Genomic DNA, 24,307 nt, shown 5'->3' with positions numbered 1-24,307 from the left:
TTTTTTGAGGCAACTCAAAGTACAGTAGTAGCTACCGGCATATATAATGATTTACCAAACCAATGTAGCAGTAAAAGACTACATTCCAATCTGTACATAATAAAACTTGAAGCCAGTAAAATACTTTTGACTGTGGCTGTGACTGCAGTTCCAGTCCACTTCCATAAAATTGTAACAAAAGCTTTTTGTATGGTACTTACAATATTTTCTACAGAGCAACATAATCTCATAAACATGATAAATACAAATTATAATATTTCTAGCATGGCTGAACTTACTTTCTGAAACTGCAGCACAAATGGCAATACATAACAGAAAAGCAATCATTTTATTCATTGTGGTAATAGTTCAGTTTTGCTGCCTAATGCTTCTGTCTGCTACAGTTTAGGCTTGTGCTGCTATTCTCAGAAAAGTTGCCTCTTACATGCGACTACTGGCTGAATGATGTTAAACAGTTAGTCAGCAGAAAACACTCAAAAATGAATGTCCCTGAGAAAGAAGGGCACTGTAAAATAGTTAATGTTTTAAAACAGAATCTATTTGAATTTCCATGAATGTTAGCTTTTCCCAAGGAAGTTTCAACTGCAGGGGGGGGGGATAAAATTTCATCCCACCTGAAACATGTTTGATAATCACTTTGTAAGACAAATACAGCTGGCATGCTCCTTGTTGCAGCAATAAGACGTTATACTTGAAAATTATTTTAATAGGCCTCTGCGCGAGCTGCCGTGTAAGCCCCTGGGAGCTTATCTATACGCAGCGCGCAGAGACTCTCTTCCTCTTTTGTCTTCAGCATTGGTAGCGGTGGGTACTTGAGCTCGTGACTGATTGTACTCACAAAGCTTAGGCTTGAGAAACTGGTTTTTGCCCCTTCTCCGAGTTTATTTCAGTTACGTTATTATTGGTATTGGTTATATAATTGTGTATATATATTTTATATATTACTTATATATCCTTTCATGCTTTGCTTCGGCACTGCATTTTTGTTTAACCTCGTGGTCTTCGTCTTATTGTTTATAATATTATTATAAATATTATTATTTATTGTGTGTTTTTGGGTTGTATATATTATATTTCAGATATATATATATTTCTTAGGACGCGCGTCGTTGGCTTTGGCCATGCACGTATTGCAGCCTCGGTCTTGCCTGGCTAGACCGTGTGTGTGTGGAGTCTGCTCTGCAGCCCGCTATAATCTTACACTGCTGTGTGTTCCCCACCGCATGGTAGCTGTACGGTTTGCCCTACAGTCCCTCTATAGTACACCAAGCACTTGCTGCAGCGTCCCAAAAAAAAAAATCCCTTTTTTCACCATAAGAAGACGACCACCAAGCACATTTCCCTTAGCACCAAGGTAAGTATATAACACCAGATAAGACACGCACTACCAGCAGTACCAGCACTAGTGTCTCCACTCTACGGGTCAGCTGATGCTTAGGCGTCTTGTGCTAGCGTCTCGATGCTCGGTACTCGCTCTGCGTGGTGTCAGCGCTTCAGCGCTTGGTGTAGTTCTTCCGTGCTTGGTGCAGCGCTTTTGCGCTTGGGACTTGGTGCTCGACCCAGGTGCGTCATTGCTCGACGCTTGACGCTTCGACGCTCGACGCACGGACCTCGAAGCTCGGCGTTCCAATGCTCCATACTCGGCGCTTCGACACTCGGTGCTTGGCGCTTCAATGCTCGGTGCTCGGCGCTTCAACACTCGACGATTGGCGCTTCGACGCCATCTGCTCGACGCTTGCCGCTTCGACGCCACCTGCTCAACACTCGCCGCCTCGACACTACGCGCTCAGAGCTTCGATGCTCGACGCTCGGCGTGTCGACGCTCGACGCTTGGCTCTTCAACGCTAGGCACCTTGACGCTATACGCTTGAAGCATCGACGCTCTGCCACTCGACGCTCGACGTTTTCGACGCTCGACGCTTGCCGTTCGGTCGATGTTTAGTGCCATGCTCGGCCAAGATGTCAGGCTTTCATTGGTGCACATCCTGCCAGGCAAAGCTGCCTGCCAGTGACCTTCATGAGGAGTGCGTGGAATGTCTCGGGACAGGGGCACGCCGCATCCGCGCTGGTGGATAGGGCTTTTTGCCATCTTTGTGCTGGGTTTCAGGCACGCGATCTCTTTTTGGGTCGCCTTCGGCCCACTCTCATCAGTCCAGGATGCTCCCGGCTTTCCTGGACTTTGTTAAAGAGGTGCAGTCTACCCGGGGGGCTCCGGCCTCTGCTCTTGCGACGTCTCGCAAGGCTTCAGCCTTTACTATGCAGGGGGCCAGTGAGGCTGGCCTAGCGTCCTTTCCACCGGTGGACGCTGCGTTTGCCGCATTGGTTAAAACGCAGACACTGTCTGGGCTTACAAAGGACCCAGCGTGTCCTAATAAGCAGTGCAGGACCACAGAGATACACCTCAAAAAAGGGTACTCTGCGGCCACGGAGGCAGTCAGACTGTCTAATGTAACCAGTCTACTGACAGTTTACCAGGCGGCACTAATTCGGGACCTACCTGAGTGCCCTTCTGTGGCCCTCAGAAGCGAGCGAGGCACGGTCAGCCAGCTGCTGGTGAAGTTAGCCCAGCTCAATGCACGGGTTCAGGGCAGGAGCATTGCTTCTGTGGTGGTGGCCAGAAGACAGCTCTGGCTCTCGCAGGCGAGAGTGCAGGAGCCTGACAAGGCCCTCTTGCTGGACGCTCCAATTACACCTGGACACACGTTTGGTCCGGCAATGGAGGAGATGCTGCAAAGCTCCGTCAAGGCATGGGAGGCGTCGCAGCAAATGGCCAAGATGAGGCCAAGTAAGCAGTTCCAGCCGAAGCGGCCTCAGGAACAGCCTTGGCGTAAGACACCGCCACAGCAGCAGGCGCAACCACGGGGTAGTAAGACCCCCCCCCCCCCCCCCCCCGTAGGTCGACCAGTACGTGGCCAGCTTGGGTTTACAAAACCGCGGCGCGTAGAATGGCTCCCTAGAGGAGGTGGCAGGTCACGTCCTCATGGCATTGGCCAGGCCCCTTGTGAGCGAGCACAGCCAAAGCAGCCCAGAGACACCCAGGCAGCTATTAGCCCACCCTTATACTGTTCCACAGCTCCAGTTCTGGCAACAGTGCGCCAACGACATCTGGGTGCACAAGACCATTTCCACCGGGTACACCCTTCAGTTCCAGTTAAAGCCTCCCCCCTTCAGGGGGGTGGTCGTAACTGCAGTGAAGGACTCGGTTCAGACCTTGGCTCTGAATGCGGAGATACAGGCACTGCTCAGGAAGCGTGCCATTCAACAAGTAGACCCTGCTCTGATCGACCAGGGGTTCTATTCCAAATACTTTCTAGTGCCCAAAAAGGATGGCGGGTTCCGCCCTATTTTAGATCTACGGCGGTTATTGTTCAGGATGCTTATGCACAGGCACATCATTCAGTCAGTCCGACATGGCGACTGGTTTGCCACCGTGGACCTGACAGATGCGTAGTTTCACATTCCCATCTGCCCGGGTCACAGGAAGTATCTCCATTTCGCATTCCAGAGCAGGGTGTACGAGTTTTGTGTTCTCCCATTTGGTCTGTCACTAGCTCCTCGAACCTTTTCCAAATATATGGATGCCATTTTAGCTCCTTTGCGGGCTCAAGGTGTCTGACTGCTGAACTATCTGGATGACTGGCTCATCTGCGCGCAGTCGAAGGAGCAGCTGGCACAGCACACAGTGATGGTTATAGACCATCTTCAGCGGCTGGGTCTGAAGGTCAATTCAGAGAAGAACCACCCCGTGCCAAGCCAACAGACCGAATTCGTGAGTCTGCATCTGGACTCAGTGTCCATGGAAGCGACCTTGTCAACACAAAGAGTTGCCTCACTGGAACAGTGTCTCTCCTTGTTCAGGTTGAGAGAAACAATCAGCATGGAGCTGTGCCAGCACATGCTGGGGCTGATAGCTGCCGTCTCACAAGCCCTTCCCTTGGGCTTATTACACCAGAGACCTCTACAGGCCTGGTTCAATGCCTTAGCTTTACATCCGCAGAGAGACAAACACCACAGGTTGACGGTATCCCGAACCTGCTGGGAAGCACTATGCTGGTAGAAAGTTCCATCAAACATCCGCCAGGGCGTTCGCCTGGGTCCCATCTTCCGGAGGGAAGTGGTTACGACCGACGGTTCCAACCAAGGTTGGGGAGCAGTCTGGAATGGCTCAGGGACCCGCGGAGTGTGGTCAGGACCCTGGAGGTCAGCCCACATCAGTGTTCTGGAACTCAGAGCAGTGGACCTCGCCCTCCGGCACTTCTTGCCAGTGCTTCTAGACAAGCACGTGTTGGTGCGGTCGGACAACACCATGGTTATGGCGTATATCAACCGCCAGGGCAGCCTACGGTCCCCCCGCCTTCACCAGATGGTGAGAGGTTTGACCTCTCTGCGCACGGTTCACCTGCCGGGCAGAGCCAATTACGCAGCGGACCTCCTATCAGAGGAGGCCCTCTTGCAGGGAAATGGCGTCTCCACCCTCAGGTGGTAGAGCGCATCTGGGAATGGTTCGGCATAGCGCAAGTGGATCTCTTCGCTTCGCTAGAGACCACACACTGCCCCCTATGGTTCTCGGTGAGGGACCCCGACAGTGCCCTAGGAGTCGACGCACTGGCTCACGAATGGCTGCCAGTCCTCCTATATGCGTTTCCACCGATTCCAATGCTCCCCACCCTCTTAGAGAAGGTCAGGGTAGAGCGAGCGACAGTGATTCTAATCGCTCCTCAGTGGCCTCGGAGAATATGGTTCCCGAGCTTGGTGCAGTTACTGCACAGTCAACCGCGGGAGCTTCCCCTGCGAGCAGTCCTATTGTCCCAGGCTGAAGGACGGCTTTGGCACCCGATCCCCAAGCTCATGCAGCTATGGGTTTGGCCCCTGAACGGCAACGCCTGTCAGCCTTAGGGCTTTCGACAGCGGTAATTTCGACCATTCAGAGCGCTAGAGCGACACCAGGTCGCAGTGTACATACAAATGGCAGTTGTTCCAAGATTGGTGTCTGGCGGGGGGCTATGACCCAATCTCTTGTCCTATGGCAGTGATATTACAGTTTCTTCAAAAACTGTTGGATGAAGGGAAGTCTCCCTCTACACTTAAAGTGCATTTAGCTGCCATATCAGCTTGCCATGTACGAATTGACGGATTATCACCAGGTTGCCATTTTCTGGCATCTCAGTTCCTTAAAGGCGCAAGACGCTTGCGACCTGCAAGAACGACCAGCTTACCGTCATGGAGCCTTAACGTGGTGCTGGAAGCCCTTACCAAGGCACCGTTCGAGCCTCTCCACACAGTGGATATGAAGCTCATGTCTATAAAAACCGTGTTTTTGCTGTCAGTAGTGTCAGCCAAACATTTCAGCGAGTTACATGCACTGTCAGTGCATCCTTCATGTATTTGCTTCGCAAGAGACGGTTCTAAGGTCTCCATGCACCCAAATCCAGCCTTTTTACCAAAGGTTATACCACTGTTCCACATGAACCAGCCAGTCGAGTTGATGGCATTCCATCCTCCTCCCTTTTCCTCTCCAGAGGAACAACGGTTACACATGCTCTGCCCTGTGCGGGCATTGAGATGTTATATAGACCGTACAACGACCGTGAGGCAAACAGAATAACTGTTCATATACCATGGTTCTAAGACCTTGGGTCAGCCGTTGTCAAAACAACGCCTTTCCCGCTGGATAGTGCATGCTATTAAATTAGCCTATGAGTCTGCAGGCCTTCCACCACCAGGGCAGTTGAAGGCGCATTCCACTAGGGGTATAACAACGTCCTGGGCCCTCTTTAGAGGGGTGCCAGTGTCTGACATTTGAGCGGCAGCCAGTTGGGCTACACCGCATACCTTTATGAGGTTTTACAGATTAAATGTGCTGGATTCCTCTGCTCCATTATTTGGAGCATCCGTACTACACTCTATGGCACCTCAGGATGCCAATATAATGTTTAATACCCCACCTTAGGACAGGAGTCATTGCGAGCATAGACGCTGAGGCACAGCTCGCGTATGCCTAGATGTATTACCTACGCAATTGCGTTATGACGTAAGTCTGTCCTACTGCTGAGAATCCTCCCTCGCGACGGCTTGGGTACACAGATCCCATACGATGATGGTTATTTTCGAATGGAAAGGGAACGATAGGTTGAGGATGCAACCCCAATTCCCTGAAAGAGAAAATAACCATCAGCGCACGAGGTCGCTCTGGAAGCCTTCTCGGCCCGAAGAGCAAAAGAGGAAGAGAGTCTCTGCGCACTGCGTATAGTCAGCTCCCAGGGGGGCGGGCTTACATGGCAGCTTGTGCAGAGGCCTATCGTCAGCTTTGCTATAAAGCTCAGCCAATCCCTACTGCCTGACGGCAATGTCGTATACGTTGATGGTTATTTTCTCTTTCAGGGAACCGGGGTTGCATCCGCAACCTATCGTTGTAGTCAAAAGTTTACATACCCCAATGGAAATTTATAATTTCTAGAAATTTGTCGAAAACAAATAATTTTAGGAAAAATCTTTTGTAGCAATTTTTAATATTTTTTTGGAGTTTTGCACAAAAAAAAATTACTGAGATAAATAATTGTAGGCATCTATTTCTTGTAATTTTTTTCCTCATCCACAAATGCAAAACATTTGCCCCAAAAGATTTTTCCTATAATTATTTGTTTTCAAGAAATTTCTAGAAATTATAATTCTATTTCTATTGGGGTATGTAAACTTTTGAATACAACTGTATATAAATATAGCCTGTATCTTAAATTCGAGTACAGTATAGTGATGCCTGTATATAAAAAATGGCCAAAATGCCTACTCGAGTACACAAACAGCAACATGACTTACTGCTGAGAAAAGATGAACAAAGGCGTCACTGCCGGGATACACGAGCAGCAACATGATTTATTGCCGAGAAAAGACAAACCAAAATGTTACTGCCCAATCTGTAACCATCTATGACATACAGGCAGCCATTTTCAAAGAAGCGTCATTAGCTTCCTGAGGAATTCACTCATTCAAAGAGTGCCAACTTGGACAGATCAGAAATGGTGATCATACCCCCGTATTTTTCAACATGCCAAGCAATACCACATTTAACAATCTGGGAGAAAAACAGGTGTGATTAATCCCAACTGGAAATTAGAAGCAGCACTGTGACAGGGAGACAATGTCGCTGGTTCTTGGAGTGCATGTGTGCCTTTAGGGAAGCAGCTGGGATGCATAACAGGAGATGCGTTGCTAAGCAGCTAATTGAGGAGGTGGGCTGCCCGGCGCTGAGCTGATTGGGTGGCTGGGGGGGGGGGGCATGCCAAACATAAGGTGTCTGCGCTTCAGCTCGGTGCCGCTTCATGGCCATTGCTACACAGACAGGCACTGAGCAAAAGCTTGTTTACATCGAGATGAGTGTCTGCTCCATGGAGCAAACAACTACGGAACCCTTAAACTGCAAGATGTTGCACAAGAAGCAATTGCCCAGCTGAGGCCAGGTGAAGAGGCTGGGACTGCGGGTGCCCAGTAGTAGGATAGTTTATGGGAGGTTGATTCTAAACATGTATAGAGAGGGGTTTTGCAGTATGGTCATAAAAGTCAGAGCCACACCCACACGCACAACCGGGATTAGACCATATCAACTCATGACAGGGAGGAACATGAGATTACCTATCAACCCAGTAGGGGCATACTTGATCGGGCAAGGTCTAAAGTACACTTAGACACAGTTCTTAAAGGAGGTAACAACACAGCTTGAAGCTCTGAAATTAGAAGCAGAGCTGGCTCAGCTGGCTCAGAGCAAAGTAATGACATGATCTGGCAAAAGCAACATGACCAAGAGAAAAACTTTGAACCTGGACATCTGGCAATGATTGAGAACTGAACCAAAGCATGTCCATTTGCTCCACAATGGACCTGACCATACACTGTAATGGAAGTATTGGGGTCCTGCATAGCGGTGAAGGGCAAAATGAGGGGACCGGCCTGGTTCCATGTAGCTCAGACAAAGGCATATAGACTGCCACAGTCAAAAGCAAAACAACATGAAATGCCCTTTAAGAACAAGAAATCACAGGATGTTAATTGGACTGGATCCAAGGATCCTAGTATGACTGGTAATAACAAGACATTATCCAACATGGTCAGTATGTACAACTGCAGTTCTGGAAGGCGTTGGGGATGCAAGCATGGCACAATTAATGGTTAAGGTTTTGGCCATAATAAACTGTGGCAATTACCTAAACAGGGACAGTATCCAAAGCCCAGATATGTTTGAATGGGTGGGAACATAACCATGCAGTTCCCTGGGAACAGACTTGGGGAGCTGATTCTTTGCTGTTTTTATAGTGGGACACGCAGAGAACCAGGCAAAGTTACTCCTACTGACAAACTGAATAACTGCACTTACTCAATCATGAACTATAATGATGCCTCAGATGGGATATGGGAAAGTGAATTTGTGTATAACGATGAGACAGGAATGCATATATATAGTACCTAGCATTCCCCACTCAGGCAAGTTTTTATAGTGGCAACAATACCATGTGCTTATCCAAACCACTCTTGAAAAGACCAGCATTTGATTCACAGGGTTATAATTTTCTAAACTGGTGGGGTTACTGTGGGCAAATAGGAACCCCAGAGGTACTAATTTGTGTAATGAATATTGTACAGGGGATCATTTTCTACTTTCCTACCTCGTGCCTCCAATGTCCTTTACTTTTCCATTGCTGCACTTACTCTTTCAAAATTGATAGATGGGCCTGCAGGGGGCAGCACATGCTTTGTGTTTTCAACACAAAGCATTCTCTTCAATGATCTAATCATAGGACCACAGTGCCTTTTAAATTCAAAGTGTTGAAAGTGTAACCTTATGTTAGATTTTTAGCATTTTGTTATAGGGGGGATTATAGTATAATTGAATGACAATTGAATCATTTATAACTATCACTTACTAAGGATGTACTTAAATAACAATTCTGTAAAATGTTTTATTAAAATAGACAGACAAAACATACATTATTATTATTATTATTATTATTATTATTATTATTATTATTATTATTATTAATTTCTTAGCAGATGCCCTTACCAGGGTGACTTACAGTTGTATACAAAAAATCCATAATCAAGAATTTCAGTACAATTAAGAGCAAGATACAAAATACAATGACTTCAGTCCTAATAAGAGCAAATAAAAAACAGTATGATTTGATATCGTGGCAGTTCAAGATCAGGTAACAGTGTTGATAGTTACATCAGGGTTAGATGCAAGTGCAGGTGAAAAGATACTACAGATTGGGTTAAGTGCAGGGTTAAATACAGTAAAATAGGGAGCAGGTAAGTGCAAGGTAAAGTGCATTAAAGGCAGAGTGATATATTGTCCAGCAGAGCTGAGTTTTACAGGTGTTGTCTGAAGAGGTGTGTCTTAAAGAGGCGCTGGAAGATGGTCAGGGACTGGGCAGTCCCAACATCTGTAGGCAGGTCGTTCCACCACTGCGGGGTGAGGGTGGAGAAGGAGCGGGCTCTGGATTTAATTTAATCCACCAGTCCCAGTACTGTTAAGAAAGGTAACTTACATGGGAGAGTTTTCTTTATATATGTTAAAAAGTGACTCCTAAGTAAGTTAACTTTTCTTAAATATTTTAACAGCATTTATTAATATCACAGCCAGTCAATAATGCCAAATGTGTGTGCTTTTTTGTTTTGTTTTAAACAACTATGACTAATCATGTACCTGCACCAAGGGCTTCAAATTTTACACATCCGACAAATCTCAGCCTCAGAGTAACATGACGGTATGTCATACATTTCAAACAAGGCATGTCTTGGGAGCATTCAGAACTCAAATAGTGTTGAATAATCACCCTTATATAACAATTGGGCTTACCCCATTATTACCAAAACAAAATGCTTTACTTAATGGCAGGATTCATTTATGTGGCACCAGCATTGTACCACAAAGTACAGCACTAAGGCAACATCCTATTTCAACTCAGCTGTCCTATCATTAGATTCAGTTGACTTCCTGCTGCAGTAAGCTAGCTCTGCAGCACACATTTGTTAAACTGTGACATTTCACAGGGAACTGTCATGTCCTCCAGAGGATCTTTCTCATTGTTTCCCTTTAGCACTGAAAAAAAAAAAAATTCAAACACACAGAATCAATAAACAAACCCAATGATCTAATTTTTTTTCCCCCCTAACAATTCTGACATTGTCATTAGGCTACCCATAATGTTGTTTGTTTTATTTTTTTTAGATAACTCATCTGGCAATTTTATGGTATATTGTTACATATATATGTTTTAGCAGAATTTCACATTCCACTTAAAATACACGTGGTATATTTAAAGATATAGAATTGTTTTTCTTTAATACAAATATAAAACAACCGGAAACACATACCTGTGCATAAATGTTGTAATAACTCTCTGCACCCATTTGATTTCGGGATTTACACAGATCTCCTTCCCTCCATTCTTCAGAGTGATACTAAAAAAAAAAAAAAAATAGAAAACTATTATAAACATACCTAGTATTTATTTATTTTTTACTTTTTTAAACAAACAAATGCATATTATAATTAAAACAGCACTTTACGACAAATACCTACATTACTTCCATGTTAGTGCAGTGTGGTCCTTCTGGTGTTATGTTTAGGTTAGCGATTTGTTTTGGAGGGATGAAGTCTGATATCGTCTTGACGCACTTACAACGCAAATCCACTCCCAAAGGAGCACCTGAAAAAGAAAAGAAATTGGTGTATAATATTTCATGCACAAAACTAGTTTGGACATCGTTACCCGCAAACAAACACGCTTTTGTATAATGTTCTACGTCTTTGCTTTAAAAATGTGTAGCGTTTTGGTTTTTAGCGTGTGCAGTACAGTAGTCCAACTGCAAAACAGCCATGAATAGGTGCTGTACTGGCTATAATAATTCGCAATACATGTCAGTTACCGTTGATAAGATATGCACAGCTTGTCAGCAGAAGCAGCAGGGTCAGTGACAGTGTGCAGCTCATTTTGCTCGGAGAATTTGCTCGTTTTCCTTTGGAGTGAATTATTTTGAAGGTTAGTGGTTAACTAATTCTGCTCATTGAAGCGGGGCTTTTTAAGTTGTATGTGTTGCTTCACACCGGAAACGTGGAATTTCCAGAACGTGTGCTGGCAAAGGCATGAACTTCCTCATTAATTAAGGTGACGTAACAAGAGGAAATAGTTTGGGGCTTGCTGCAAGCGTAATTGTATGCGATTTAATTTTATTTTCTAAAAACTTTTAAATAATTGTACGCTTCTTTGTTAAGTTGATCGCTCATTCCTTACACCTGCATATAGATGACAGAAAAAAAAAACAAGTTTGATAAACAAACCAATGTTTTTATTTAGTAGATTATATGGGGGGCGGAGGGGCATTACAGTTATGGCCAAACGCTTTGCATCACACCATGCAGAATTAATAATGTTACGTTAACATATAGACTTACTTATCGATTTGTAGTTTACCAAAATTTTTAAAACGTGACATTTTGAAATCTAACTTTTTGAAATACTATACTATTGTTGTAGTTTCAGGTAGACCTTTGCGATATCATGTTGTAGTTTCTTTGATTGCATGATGTTAAATAAAAATGAAATTGTTCATGTAGATTATTATTATTATTATTATTATTATTATTTTATTATTATTATTATTATGTCTGCATCCTAACATTGTAGATGATGCAAAACATTTGGCCTTATATGTAAATGATATTCAAGTACATAGCCTATAGTGTGGTACTGACAACTACTGCACCGTACCATTCATTGTTTCTACACTATTGTAAGGGAAGTCAGTTGCGTATTGCATACCGCTCCTGTGTGCCCAGGTACAGTAAAAAACACGAGGCTGAAGTTGGCTTCTTATTCAACAGTTTCTTATTCGCTTGTCTCTTATTAGCCACTTATTATTCAGACTTTGATCTGCTCCAGGATTTGTATTTAAGGGGGTAAATCACGTTGGGCTACTAATTTCGATGTGGATATTTATAGAGGAGCAGCTCCTCAGCAATATTCATTTATTTTTTGCTCAGCCCAACATTGATTTCAGGGTCAAAACAGCTGGCACACATGCCAATGTATTGTAATGGAATAAGTAACAGTGTTTTTAAGGGGTTAAAATCACGTTGGGCTGAAAAATTTCTCTGGATAGTTATAGAGTTGCAGATCCTAAACGCTATTAATTTCTTTTTTGCTCAGCCCAACACTGATTTCAGGGTCAAAACAACAGCTGGCACACATGGCACACATGCCAATGTAAGTATTATAATTGAATAAGTAACAGTGTATTTAAAGGGTTAAAAACACATTGGGCTGAGCATTTCTCTGTGGCTGTTTACAGAAGGGCAGCTCCTAAACAGTATTCATTTGTTTGGTGACACTCTGTGAGAATCAATCAATCAGTGGCCCAGAGCGATTTACCCCCAAAGTACAGCAGTTACTTGTTCAATTTGTGGTACATTTCTATGCGAATAAGAAGCTGGAATGCGCTATTTGTGCCATGTTTGCCCGCTCTTTTTCTATCAAAGTCGGTTTTGGGCTGGGATAAATACATATGGGGGAGGTAGAGGGGTTCCACCTGTGTGAGAATCAACTTTGAAATAAGTGGCCCAATGCGATTTAACCCCTGAAATACCCCCCGTTACTTATTCAGTTTGCATTAATTGGATAACATGCTGTCTGTGCCATGTTTGACATCTGCTTTGACCGTGAAATCATCGTTGGGCTGAGCAAAAAAGAAACAAATATTGTTTAGGAGCTGCCCCTATTTACATATCCACAGAGAAATTTTCAGCCCAATGTGATTTAATACATTGTTACTTATTCAATTACAATACATTGGCATTTGTGCCATGTGTGCCAGCACTTTTGACCCTTAAATCATTGTTGGGCTGAGCAAAAAACAAATGAACATTGTTTAGTTAGGAGCTGCCCCTCTATAAATATCCATGGAGAAGTTAGCAGCCCAGCGTAATTTAACCTCTTACATACAAATCCAAGCATTCAGTTTGGAGCAGATCAAAGTCTGAATAAGAAATGGCTAATAAGAAACAAGCAAATAAGACACAGGTGAACAAGAAGCTAGCTTCAGCCTTGTGTAAATAACATCTTCCAAACAATAACACTTTTATTGTTATAGTTGGACAGCAAATCAGCAGGTTCTTCACAGCAACCACAAAGCACTTCTCTACAGTGCTACCAAATCTGAAAAATGAAAGTATTGTTCTCTTTCAGTTTCGAAGATGACAAATACTTTGGGGATACTTTGTAGTTCCCAAGAAGTTTATTGCTTGAAGTAGGCTTGCCACTTATATATGCTTGCTGCATGTTATTTTCTATAATTTTCCTCTGCTTTTTGGAGCTGTAAACAAAAAAAAATAAGAAAGATAAGGGAGAACACGACCCTCCAGTGAGGGTCTCACTTTCTCCCTTCTCCAGGTCTGCAGACTGTGCCACCTCGCTGCAGGCTACGAGCTGCACCGGCCGTGTGCTGCACACGGTCCAGACGCCATCTTGGGTGCTCCACTCCATTGCAAGCTTTGCGCTGCACTGGTTGTGTGACTGCACTGCAACTGTCTGCAGGCTAACTAAAGCAGGCCCCAGAGCAGACCCCGGCATTGCCGTTGGTCGTTCCAGAGGTTTCAGAGCAGGATGCAGTGATGAGTGAGGGGGAACAGTACGTGCTGTCTCTAGCAACTTCCTAGGATGAGGAGTCCTTCCTACGGGAAGAGACTCACACCCCGGACCTGACCCAGGTAACGGGCCCCAGATTTGAGCTTGCTTCAGAGCCTGAGGTGCCAATAGGGCTGGCACAGCGCCCTCGAACTCGGTTCGGACACTTATAGAGCGAGCTGCAAACTTTCTCCAGATTCTCTGGAAGGCAGTTTTTCGAAAAGTGCAGGTCTGTTTTCAGACCAGCGCAAGGTTCCACTCCCCTGCCATTTCCGGTGTTCGAAGACATTCTGGAGGAAGTCAAAGCCTCCTGGCAGCACCTGGCCTCATCGTTCAGTGTCTCCAGAAGTGCGGCCACACTTGCCTTCATAGAAGGAATAGAGGCAATAGGGCTGGCACAGGTTCCTCTTGTGGACTCCACCATAGTGGCCCTAGTGTGACCCCCCCCATGCCCAGTTGGAGGTTTGTCTAAGGATCCTGTATGCCCTAATAGCCAATGCGGGATCACGGAAGCCCACCTGAAAAAGGCATACGCAGCCGAAAGGCAGGTGACACACCTGGCAAACACAGGAGGCCTTTTGACGGCCTACCTGGATGGCATGCTGTGCTCCGTCACCCTTCCCGAGCTGCTAGCTTCAGAGCTACACGCAGTCTTGGCACTTTATTGCAGATCTCAGGGTTCCAAGGGCAAGCCCTGGGCAGGAGCCTGGCAGGTTTAGTGGTGGCACGCAGACAGCTATGGCTGTCTCAGGTGAGAAGTCCGCCTTACTGGACAAGCCTATCTCCCCTGGCCATACTTTTGGACCAGCGGTAGAGGAGATCTTGCAATGCTCTCACAGATAGCAAGCGGCGTCCTGGCAGGTGGCTGCAATGCTTCCCTCCCACGCCTCGGTATGAGGAAGGGCAAGGCGATGGCGTCCGGCAGTTACCATGGTAACCCGGACTAGCCCGGTCCCTACGGCACCAAGGGGAGAACTGAGGCACCGCCTCCAGGTCTCTGCGGCAAGGAGCCAGCAACAAGGACGGGGGAACGTTGGACATGGGGCGCCAGAGCCGAGGGAGACAGTTACACCGGAACCCACTAGACAGCTTCTGCCCCAGCCTCCGCAGCCCCAGCAGGGGCCATGAAGGCTTGTGGCCTCATACCCAACCGTCTACACAACAACATCTGCAATACTGGCACAACTGCACCTCAGACTCCTGGGTGCTCGCCACCGTACACACCGGCTATGCACTACAATTCCACTCGGGACCTCCTCCCTTTTGAGGGATCATGGCCACATCCAGTACTTCAAAAACAAGCCATCCATCTTGTAGGACACACCTGTGAAAGAGAGAGGTTCTACCCAAAGGTACATCTTGGTGCCAAAAAAGAACAGCGGCCTTCGCTCCATCCTAGACCTGAATACACCTCAACGGGTTCCAAATGGTCACACATCGCCACATTCTCCAGTCTGTCTGGCCGGGCAACTGGTTTACAACAGTGGACCCAAAGGATGCATATTTTCACGTTCCTATCCATCCAGCACTCAGGAAATATTTCAGCTTCGCCTTTTATTTGAGCGTCTTCAAGTTTTCTGTACTGCCATTCGGCCTCTCCTTAGCCCCCTGCACATTCTCAGAGTGCATGGATCTGGGACATGATGGATGCTGCTGCAAAGGATCAGGGGGTGAACCACCTGGATGACTGGTTGATTTGTTCTCCATCCCAGGAGGGGGCAATAGCCCACACAGCGATTGTGACAGAGCATCTGTTGAGGCTGGGTCTAACCCTCAGCGATGCAGTGAAGGTGCAGAGTACGGTCTACTTGGGTCTCCGGCTGGATTCCCTCATGATGTGAGCCTACCTGTCGGACGAAGAGTAGCTGCCATTGGCAATTGTCTGGCCCTGTTTCAACTAGGGTCCACAGTGCAATTGGTGTTGTACCAAAAATTACTGGGTCTGATGGCCTCGGTTCGACAGCCATCCAATTGAGGTTGCGCCACATGCGCCCGCTCCAAGAGTGGCTCAATGCCTTTTGGCTACACCCCAAGTGCAACAGACACCATCGGCTGACAGTGTCTCACCTGTGTTGGAAAGTGCTACGCTAGTGGAGGCAAGCCCCTCACCTGAGCGAAGGCTTAAGAATGGGAGTGGTTTTCAATCATCAGGTGGTGACGACAGATGCATCCAACTCCAGTTTGGGGTCGGTCTGGGCAGGCAGAGGAGGCCGTGGATCCTGGTCGGGTCGCTGGCCATCCCGGCACATGAACGCTCTAGAGCTGAAAGCAGTTCACCTTGCGCTGCAACATTTCCTCCCTGTGCTTCACAACCAACATGTTGTTGTCTGCACGGACAATGTGTCAGTAGTTGCTTACGTGAACCACGAGGGAGGACTTCGTTAGACAGCCTAACCTTTTGGCTGCTGATCGAGGCATAAAGGCAATCCTGTCCCTCTGGGAAGTACACCTCCTGGGAGTGGTGAACTGGCCAGCGGACCTCCTCTCCACCCTTAGCTGGTGCGGCGCATTTGGGAACGCTTTGGGGAAGCTCAGGTCGATCTCTTTGCCAAGGCAGAGACGAACCATTGTCCCCTGTGGTTCTCCCTCCGCAGCTGTGGAGGTCCACTAGGCTTAAACGCTTTTATACGCTTTCCCGCCTATAGCGCTGCTCCCTACCTTCCTCGAGAAGGTCAGGTGAGGCAACAGTTCTCCTGGTGGCGCCCAGATGGCCCAGGAGGATCTAGGTTTTTGAACCTCTGCCAGCTGCTGCTAGGCTAGTCCTGGGAGATCCCGCTGCGCATGGATCTCCTCAGCCATGCGAAAGGCACCCTCTGGCACCCTGAACCAGGTAGACTCCAGCTGTGGGTCTGGCCCCTGAACAGGACTGTCTGTCCGCCTTAGGGCTCTCAGATGCAGTAGTCGGTATGTTGCAGAATGCTAGGGCTTCTTCCTAAAGAGTTGTATGCTTACAAGTCGAAAGATTTTCAAAATTGGTGCATGGCCAGATGCCATGATCCCATTTTTTGCCCTATAGCGATTATTTTTCAGTTTCTGCAAGATCTGCTAGAGGCGGGTAAATCCCCCTCTACACTGAAAGTGTACCTAGCAACCATATCTGCATGCCATGTTCCCATTGAGTCCAAACCCTGCTTTCCTCCTCAAGGTGATTACAGCTTTTCACTTGAATCAGTCAGTGGAACTAGAGGCTTTTCTTCCCCCTCGTTTTGCAGAGGAGTCGGATAGGAGATTAAATTGCCCGGTTCACATTGAGATGCTATGTGGATATAACGAGAGCGCTACATAAGTCTGACCAGCTCTTCGTTTGTCATGGTGAATGGACCCGAGGTCAAGCTCTCTCAAGCAGCGACTGTCCCATTGGCTTGTGGACACGGTTTTGACTGTGTATACAATGCAGGCCTACCCCCACCTGGGAGGGTGGCTGCACACTCAACTAGAGGTGTGTCTACGTCATGGGCCCTCTTTAGAGGTGCCTCGTTGACCAATGTTTGTACTGCAGCTAGCTGGACTACCTCACTTACATTTACCAGGTTCTACCGACTTTATGTTGTAGATCCCTCTATGCCTTCAGTTGGCACCAGGGTCCTTGAGGTTGCACGCTCACACCACCAACAGTAGATGGTGGTAGAAAACTGTCCCTCATGTGCTGTCCACTCATTCTCCCTCAAGACGGCTTTGGTTTACTTTTGCAAAAGTATTGGTTTGGCGGTCATCTTCGAATTGAAAGGGAACAATAGGTTACAGATGTAACCCCAGTTCTCTGAAAGAAAAGATGACAGCCAACTTTGCAAGGTCGCATTACTCGCATGTACGGGTTCAATGCAAAGAGACTGACAATAAATTGCATGGGAACTACAGAAAAACTCGAAAGAAAGCTCTTAACGCAAGTCAGTCACACAACTGAAAAAGGTTAGTGTTATACTCACCTCACCTACCTGTTTGTGAAAGGCAAAAGAGACTGACGTCTCCGTGCAGTGATTATTTATTTCCTCGGGAGATGGGACCGAAGACGGCTTGGAGGTTATCTTCTCTTCCAGGGAACTGGGCTACCTCCATAACCTATTGTTTTGGAGCCTCAAAATTATTGTATTTCACAAAAAATTATCGTACATTCCAAAATTTAAGAACACGTGAATGTAAGTTTTTAGTCCTTAATATGTTATTATAACCCAGTTATTTTAACCTGTCCCCCCCTCCCCCCGTTTGTGATGTAAGGCAGCACAGACACCTCAACACTCCTTTTGTCCCTTGTTGTTGTTGGGGTGAGGAGAATCGACTTGCTTTTAAAGTTTTTTAGTTTCTTAAATTTCTTTAAGTTGGCAATAGCCGTCTCTTCCGAACTGCAGACAATGCAGAATGAATTCAGAATGATAATATTATAGGTACTTTTTTTAGCGGTTGCCTCTGACTATAGCTGGACTGGGCTGTTTATGCTTCAACATGTTGCTTTGAATTTTTCTTATTCTTACTGTGATTGGCTGCAAAGACAACAGGGCTAGCCAGAGATTGGATAATGTTTGTTCGGTTGTTTCTTCTTGTGTACAGTTTCCTAGTAACTGAAGACATTGTATTCTGGAAGATGTAGTTGTTAGTGGAAGTATTAGGGGAGGTGGGAGGGGAGGCAGACAAGCAGTGCGGCAAAATTGCTATGCATATATTTAAACATAACATTTTAATTTAGTGCGTATTTCTGATTTTATAATGTGTAAAACAGCAGGCAAGCAGCATATCTGGACCACTGATAATTGTAATTAAAATTCCACAAATTTCTGATAATCCTTTTAAATGGAAGCATTTCAAACTGAGTCAAGAAACAAAGCATGTGACAGCATCACTTTAATTAGTGCCAGACAGACATAAAACATAGTTGTGGCCCTACTCAGTGAGGGGTGAGAAATCTACATGAGCTTTAAGCAGTGACTCTAAAACAGCAGGATACTATTGGCAAATGCATTTATTACGTCCACATCCTCCTACAGATACACACACACACACACACACACACACACACAAAGGTTCAACACATTTGTATCTTCTGTTATACCTTAATTAGGTGTAAATCCCTGTTTTCAGTTTTCTAGAACCATGAACTAGTGAAAGCTTTTTAAATTTTTCAATTTGATAATATATTCTTCTAAAAAATCTGGTACCTCCGATTGGGATTACAGCTGGGTGATAACAGGGTTTCACCAGTTAAAGTTACCCTTTAGAAGCCCAGTTTGGCAATGGAGAATCTTTGAGCAGTGAGCTGTGCATGTATTAGGATTGGTTAATTTGTGGTTGTGATTTATATAGGAACTGCAGCAAGATATCCAGGTGAGTGGTGGAGTATTTGTTGGGAGGAGGGAAATTGGACTGAAGAAACACTTACAAAGCAACATCAGATACTAGTGAACAGAAGTATTCGGTTATAAGTGGTTTTGAGTGTCTTCAGCCTTACAGAGTGAAATTTGTGTTCAGATTTTAATACCTGATTTATTATATAATTTAAAAAAAAATGATATAAATATATATATATATAGTGTTTATTATTATTATTCATTTATTAACAGTACGCCCTTATCCAGGGTGACTTATAGTTATTACAAAATATCACATTACAGATAACAGCCGTTATGAAATACAGTAAAGTCAGTGGTAAATAAGAGCAAATTTAGAGAATAAGAGCAGTTCAACTTACAGTATTAAAGTATAATAGTAAAATTCAATTACAAGCAAGTAGTAAGTACAATATGTGTATCAGAACGATTTCAAATGAGAGCAATTACAAAAATGTGAATTATCTCATATTTATTCTTAATGATTCAGTTGACTTCCTGCAGCAGTAAGCCAGTGCATGCAGCTCTGCAGCACACACATTTGTTAAACTGTGACATTTCACAAGGAACTGTCATGTCCTCCAGAGGATCTTTCTCACTGTTTCTCTTTAGCACTGAAAAAAAAAAAAATAAAACACACAGAATCAATAAACAAACCCAATGATCTAAATTTTTTTTCCCCTAACAATTCTGACATTGCCATTAGGCTACCCATAATGTTGTTTGCTGTATTTTTTATTTTATTTTTATAATACAACATTTTATTTTTTTTAGATAACTCACCTGGCAATATTATGGTATATTGTTACATATATATGTTTTAGTAGAATTTCACATTCCACTTGAAATACACGTGGTATATTTAAAGATATGGAATTTTTTTCTAGCATACAAATATAAAACAACCGGAAACACATACCTGTGCATAAATGTTGTAATAACTCTCTGCACCCATTTGATTTCGGGATTTACACAGATCTCCTTCCCTCCATTTTTCAGAGTGATACTAAAAGAAAAAAAACAAAAAAAACAATAGAAAACAATTATAAACATACCTAGTATTTATTTATTTTTTACTTTTTTAAACAAACAAATGCATATTATAATTAAAACAGCACTTTACGACAAATACCTACATTACTTCCATGTTAGTGCAGTGTGGTCCTTCTGGTGTTATGTTTAGGTTAGCGATTTATTTTGGAGGGATAAAGTCTGAAATTGTCTTGACGCACTTACAACTCAACTCCTGTACCAAAGGAGCAGCTGGAAAAAAATAAAATAAGTTGGGGTGTCATATTTCATGCAGAAAACGTTATCAGCAAACAAACGCGCTTTATACTGTTTAGATACTATTAGTCTACGCTTTTCTTTTATAAATCTTTAGTGTTGTGGTTAACAATTATGTAGCAGTATATATTGCAGTGTATTTTTTTTTTGTGTATGCAGTACAGTAATCAAACTGCAAAACAGCCACGAATAGGTACTATACAGGCTATAATAAATCGCAATACATGTCACTTAACTTACCATTGCTAAGATATACACAACCTGTCAGCAGAAGCAGCAGGGTCAGTGAAAGTGTGCTGCTCATTTTGCCTGGGGAATTTGCGCCTGATTAACTGATTAATTCAATGATTAACTGATTCTCCTCGTTTAGAGGGGATTTTTAAGCTGTATGTGTTGCATCACTCCGGAAACCTGGAATTTCCAGAAAGTGTGCTGGCAAGGGAATGGACTTCTTTAATCAAGGTACAAGGCACGGTGACGTAACCATGTAACCAGGGGGGAAAAAAAAAAAAGTTTGAGGGCTTGCTGCAAGCGTAATTATATGCTACTTAATTGTATTGTTTAAAAACTTTAAAATAATTGAAATGTGATATAAGACCAATACAATAACATAATTACTTTCTATACTGAACTTGTATACAGGTGTAGTGATATTTTCAGGTAAGTGGTACGCTCGCGCATGCCTAAACAATGCCTAAACAGCTTCCACTAAGAAAGCAGGGAAGTGCCTATTCAATTCTGGTACGTTATGCTGTTTTCGGTCTTTTACATCTTTTCAAATTGAATGTATTATATTATCCAGTCTTTTACATTGTTAAAGTAATTTGTCACATTTTTCCAACATTAAGAAAATAGTATGCAAATATATATCATATGCAATACATTGGGTCTTGTACATTCATTATTTTTTTTAAAAACTTTTTTTATAGATAAATTGATTGTCTGTTTCCAGTTTAAGTTGAACTTAAGTTGAAAAAATATAATTATTGGTAAATGTACCTGTGTTTGACCATAGGAAAACACCCATCAAATCGCAATTGATTGCACCTGTACCAAAATCTGACAGTTTAGCTTTCTGACATTACACGGGTCAAGTTTTGGGATGCGTACCATATTCTGATGAAGTACCACTTTCTAACACTACACTGGTGCATAAAAAGAGTGATAAATCAGTGTTGGTTATGAGGAGGTTTGGTTAACTTTTCAGTAGGCTACTGTAAACTGTATATTCATGTTACAGTCACACTGGGGAAACAGACAACCAAAGGTAGTTTCTTACATCTTATCAGCTTTTTAATAATGTAATTGGTAGCCCTTTATATTATGGTGAGATTTATTTCTCATGTTATCCTTTACTATACCTCTGCTGCAGGTCACACATGGTCTGAGTGCTGTTAGATCATTGGAGTGTGAAGTACACAGAGTAGGTACCATGTCTTTGAAATACCAGCATAGGCCTATATTATTCAGTATTGGGTGATGATATTGCTAGTGCTAATAACTACTAAGAATACATTTTGATTTACACTATCTTTCACTAGAAATGGTACAAATTGATTAATTTCTTTGTAAAGACTTGAATAAATAAACACATATAATATTGATCCCATTGCGTAAAATACAGTTCATTGTCACTAAAAACACTAACTTCTTACAGAATATTAAAATCTATCCATTATCTGAGGGTTTAACTTTTAGGATTTTTTTTTTTTTTTCAAAAAAAATGACTGATCTGAAATAACAGGGGGGAGAGAGAGAGAGAGAGAGAGAGAGAGAGAGAGAGAGAGAGAGAGAGAGAGAGAGAGAGAGAGAGAGAGAGAGATTTTGACCAGGCATGTGTGCCCTGAGTAACCAGACCAGTTCTAACAAATTCAAAGTTAATGTAGTTTACCATAAATCAGTGCAAACAAAATGAGGTTTCAAAACACAAAAGACAGCTGCAATCAGGATTTACCACATAACAGTTCCAGGGTAAGGAAAACAAGCACGCCCATGGAGCACTAACTAAACATTGTCAGGTCCCTGACTAACGCGCAACACTCTTTAGACAACAAAACTTTTAAACCAAACATAGGTTTCACCAACGATCGAGCTCTTCACTCTACAGCCACACTGCTGAACAAACTGGCTGCACTCTTTAAATACCCTGCACCTGGTTCTAATTTACAATTACATCCAGGTGCAGAGGATAATTAACAATTAACAAATAATACAATCAAATTAATCAAAAACAATTAAATTAAAATGTGCATTTTCACATGTTTTAAGGCAGGGAGGAATCTGAACTCCCCCTGCCACCTTACACACCCTCCCCCTTGTCTTTACAAGACACCGGCCATTTAATGGCTACCTCCCTCCACCCTTAAAAGATCATTCACCCTCAAGTCACATCTCCTTGGTCTTCGCCCTCCTCCATGGGTCTGTTCCTCCGGCGCTTCCAGGGAGGGACCAAGAACCGTCAACGAGGGACCCCACCGGGCTGACTGGGGCAACTGCAGCGACGGCCGGGGAACAGATGGCTGCAGCAGCGGGCAGAGGTCCTCCACTGGGGACCGGCGCAGTGAAGTCCAATCACCCAGGGGGAGTGAGGCAGTGACCAGGGGGAGCACAAGTGACATCTGGTAGCAGCTCAGCGACGTCTTGGTGCTTGGGGAGAGCGGAGTAGGGGACCAGTGGAGGAACTGTGGCCGGTGTTTCAGACTCCTGGGCTCCAGGTCTAGTCCAGGGAGGTCCAGGGAGACCGGCAGGGTGTCCAGGAGCAAGGGAAAGGGACCGTACCTGGCAGCGGCGGCTCCTCCCCTCTCGGCTCTGGGACCGGCGGCTCCTCTATGCTTTCTCTATGCTTTCATATTGAAGTCTCTATGATAATACAAAAGTTAAAAAGTCTTATGACTTACCAAAAGAGTTTCCGTAGGGACATTCATAGTCGCACTCTCAACATTTTTCTTCTTTAAAAGGATTCGATACTTGACTCCTGCTCATTTATTTGTTTGTTTAAAAAATCTCTATTTGTTTAAAAACATGGTCGTAAGACAGACAAACAACATGTTCTCTTCAGCAGGGACTGGTAAGCTTGTCAGGATAGAGGGGAGAATGGATGGTGCAAAGTACAGGCGAATCCTTGAGGACAAACTGTTTGAGTCAGCCAGGACATTGAAACTTGGGAGGAAATTCACATTTCATCAAGACAATGACATGAAGCACAAAGCCAAAGCCACACTGGAGTGGTTGAGCAGTCCATTGACGATCCCCAACAACCCTATCAGAACTGGAGCAATTATCCTGTGAAGAATGGGCAAAAATGTCACCATCCTGCACCAATGGGGAGCAGATGTCACAATTAACTTTTTTTCACAAGCAACATGTTCCTGCTGCCTGAAGTGCTGACAGTTAAGTGTTGTGACACATTAGTATGTGTCACTAAAACAAAAGCTTTGTATATCATCTGGGAAGTCTAGATAAAAAAGCTCCAGGCAAAACATTAACAATGGACTTTTACTGGTCCGTGAAGATTTTTTACCAAAGGAAATTGGGTTGCCTTATGATGCTAAGACGTGCTGCTCATTACAGTTCCAAGCCCTAATTCACACAAACAGTAAACAACTTGCTATAGTAATTCACATAAACAGAAAAATACCTTTTGAGGTACAAAGTTGTAAAATTCCAGTTTGTGAAAGGATGTTTATATTTCCTATATATATATATATATATATATATATTATATATATATATATATATTATATAGATTATAATATATATATGTGTTTGGTAATTAATTTACTTTTTACCATTAGTTTGAGGAAAAAACTTTGCAACGTTAAGATATATAATCATCAATAAAAGATTCATAAGGGTTTGGTTAAAACTATTAGGTAGAATAGTATTTGGTCTCAGTGCTTGGATGACTGCATACTCTACTTTAGAGAAGATACAGATCATGTTGGGTGCACACAGTATATATTACTGCAAGGATTATCGTTGTCTTTAAGGTTGTTGCTAATCAACTTTCAAGAACCTTGATCTTCT

The 24,307-nt window shown here is 43.9% G+C and overlaps 1 protein-coding gene, 1 long non-coding RNA gene and 1 pseudogene across 2 annotated transcripts; 1 reads left to right on the top strand and 2 right to left on the bottom strand.

The window, feature by feature from the left end:
• Positions 1 to 3,124: 3,124 nt before the first annotated feature.
• On the top strand, positions 3,125 to 4,866 carry LOC121323996 (annotated as a pseudogene).
• Positions 4,867 to 9,416: 4,550 nt separating this feature from the next.
• Positions 9,417 to 11,097, bottom strand: LOC121299267 (interleukin-8-like). The gene is made up of 4 exons (XM_041226973.1): positions 10,924 to 11,097; positions 10,577 to 10,703; positions 10,369 to 10,455; positions 9,417 to 10,093 (listed from the first exon to the last, which is right to left on the bottom strand). The coding sequence occupies exons 1-4, from the start codon at positions 10,985 to 10,987 to the stop codon at positions 10,075 to 10,077; spliced, it is 297 nt and encodes a 98-aa protein (XP_041082907.1). The 5' UTR covers positions 10,988 to 11,097; the 3' UTR covers positions 9,417 to 10,074.
• Positions 11,098 to 19,913: 8,816 nt separating this feature from the next.
• LOC121299214 lies at positions 19,914 to 20,644 on the bottom strand. The gene is made up of 3 exons (XR_005947377.1): positions 20,522 to 20,644; positions 20,131 to 20,257; positions 19,914 to 20,000 (listed from the first exon to the last, which is right to left on the bottom strand). It is a non-coding gene; the product is annotated as an uncharacterized LOC121299214 (long non-coding RNA).
• Between the last annotated feature and the right edge of the window lie 3,663 nt (positions 20,645 to 24,307).

The sequence above is a fragment of the Polyodon spathula genome, chromosome 1 (genome assembly GCF_017654505.1).
Source record: "Polyodon spathula isolate WHYD16114869_AA chromosome 1, ASM1765450v1, whole genome shotgun sequence".
Classification (NCBI taxonomy): Eukaryota; Metazoa; Chordata; class Actinopteri; order Acipenseriformes; family Polyodontidae; genus Polyodon; species Polyodon spathula.
Note: the sequence above shows the minus strand (reverse complement) of the source record. Positions and strands in the feature narration are given on the sequence as shown.

Excerpts from the sequence above, each read along its gene's own strand:
- LOC121299267 (XM_041226973.1), bottom strand. The coding sequence starts at position 10,987 with ATGAGCTGCACACTGTCACTGACCCTGCTGCTTCTGCTGACAAGCTGT. Across the intron at positions 10,704-10,923 it reads CTGTGCATATCTTATCAACG|GTGCTCCTTTGGGAGTGGAT; the intron begins GTAACTGACATG and ends TTTCTTTTTCAG. Across the intron at positions 10,456-10,576 it reads TGCACTAACATGGAAGTAAT|TATCACTCTGAAGAATGGAG; the intron begins GTAGGTATTTGT and ends TTTTTTTTTTAG.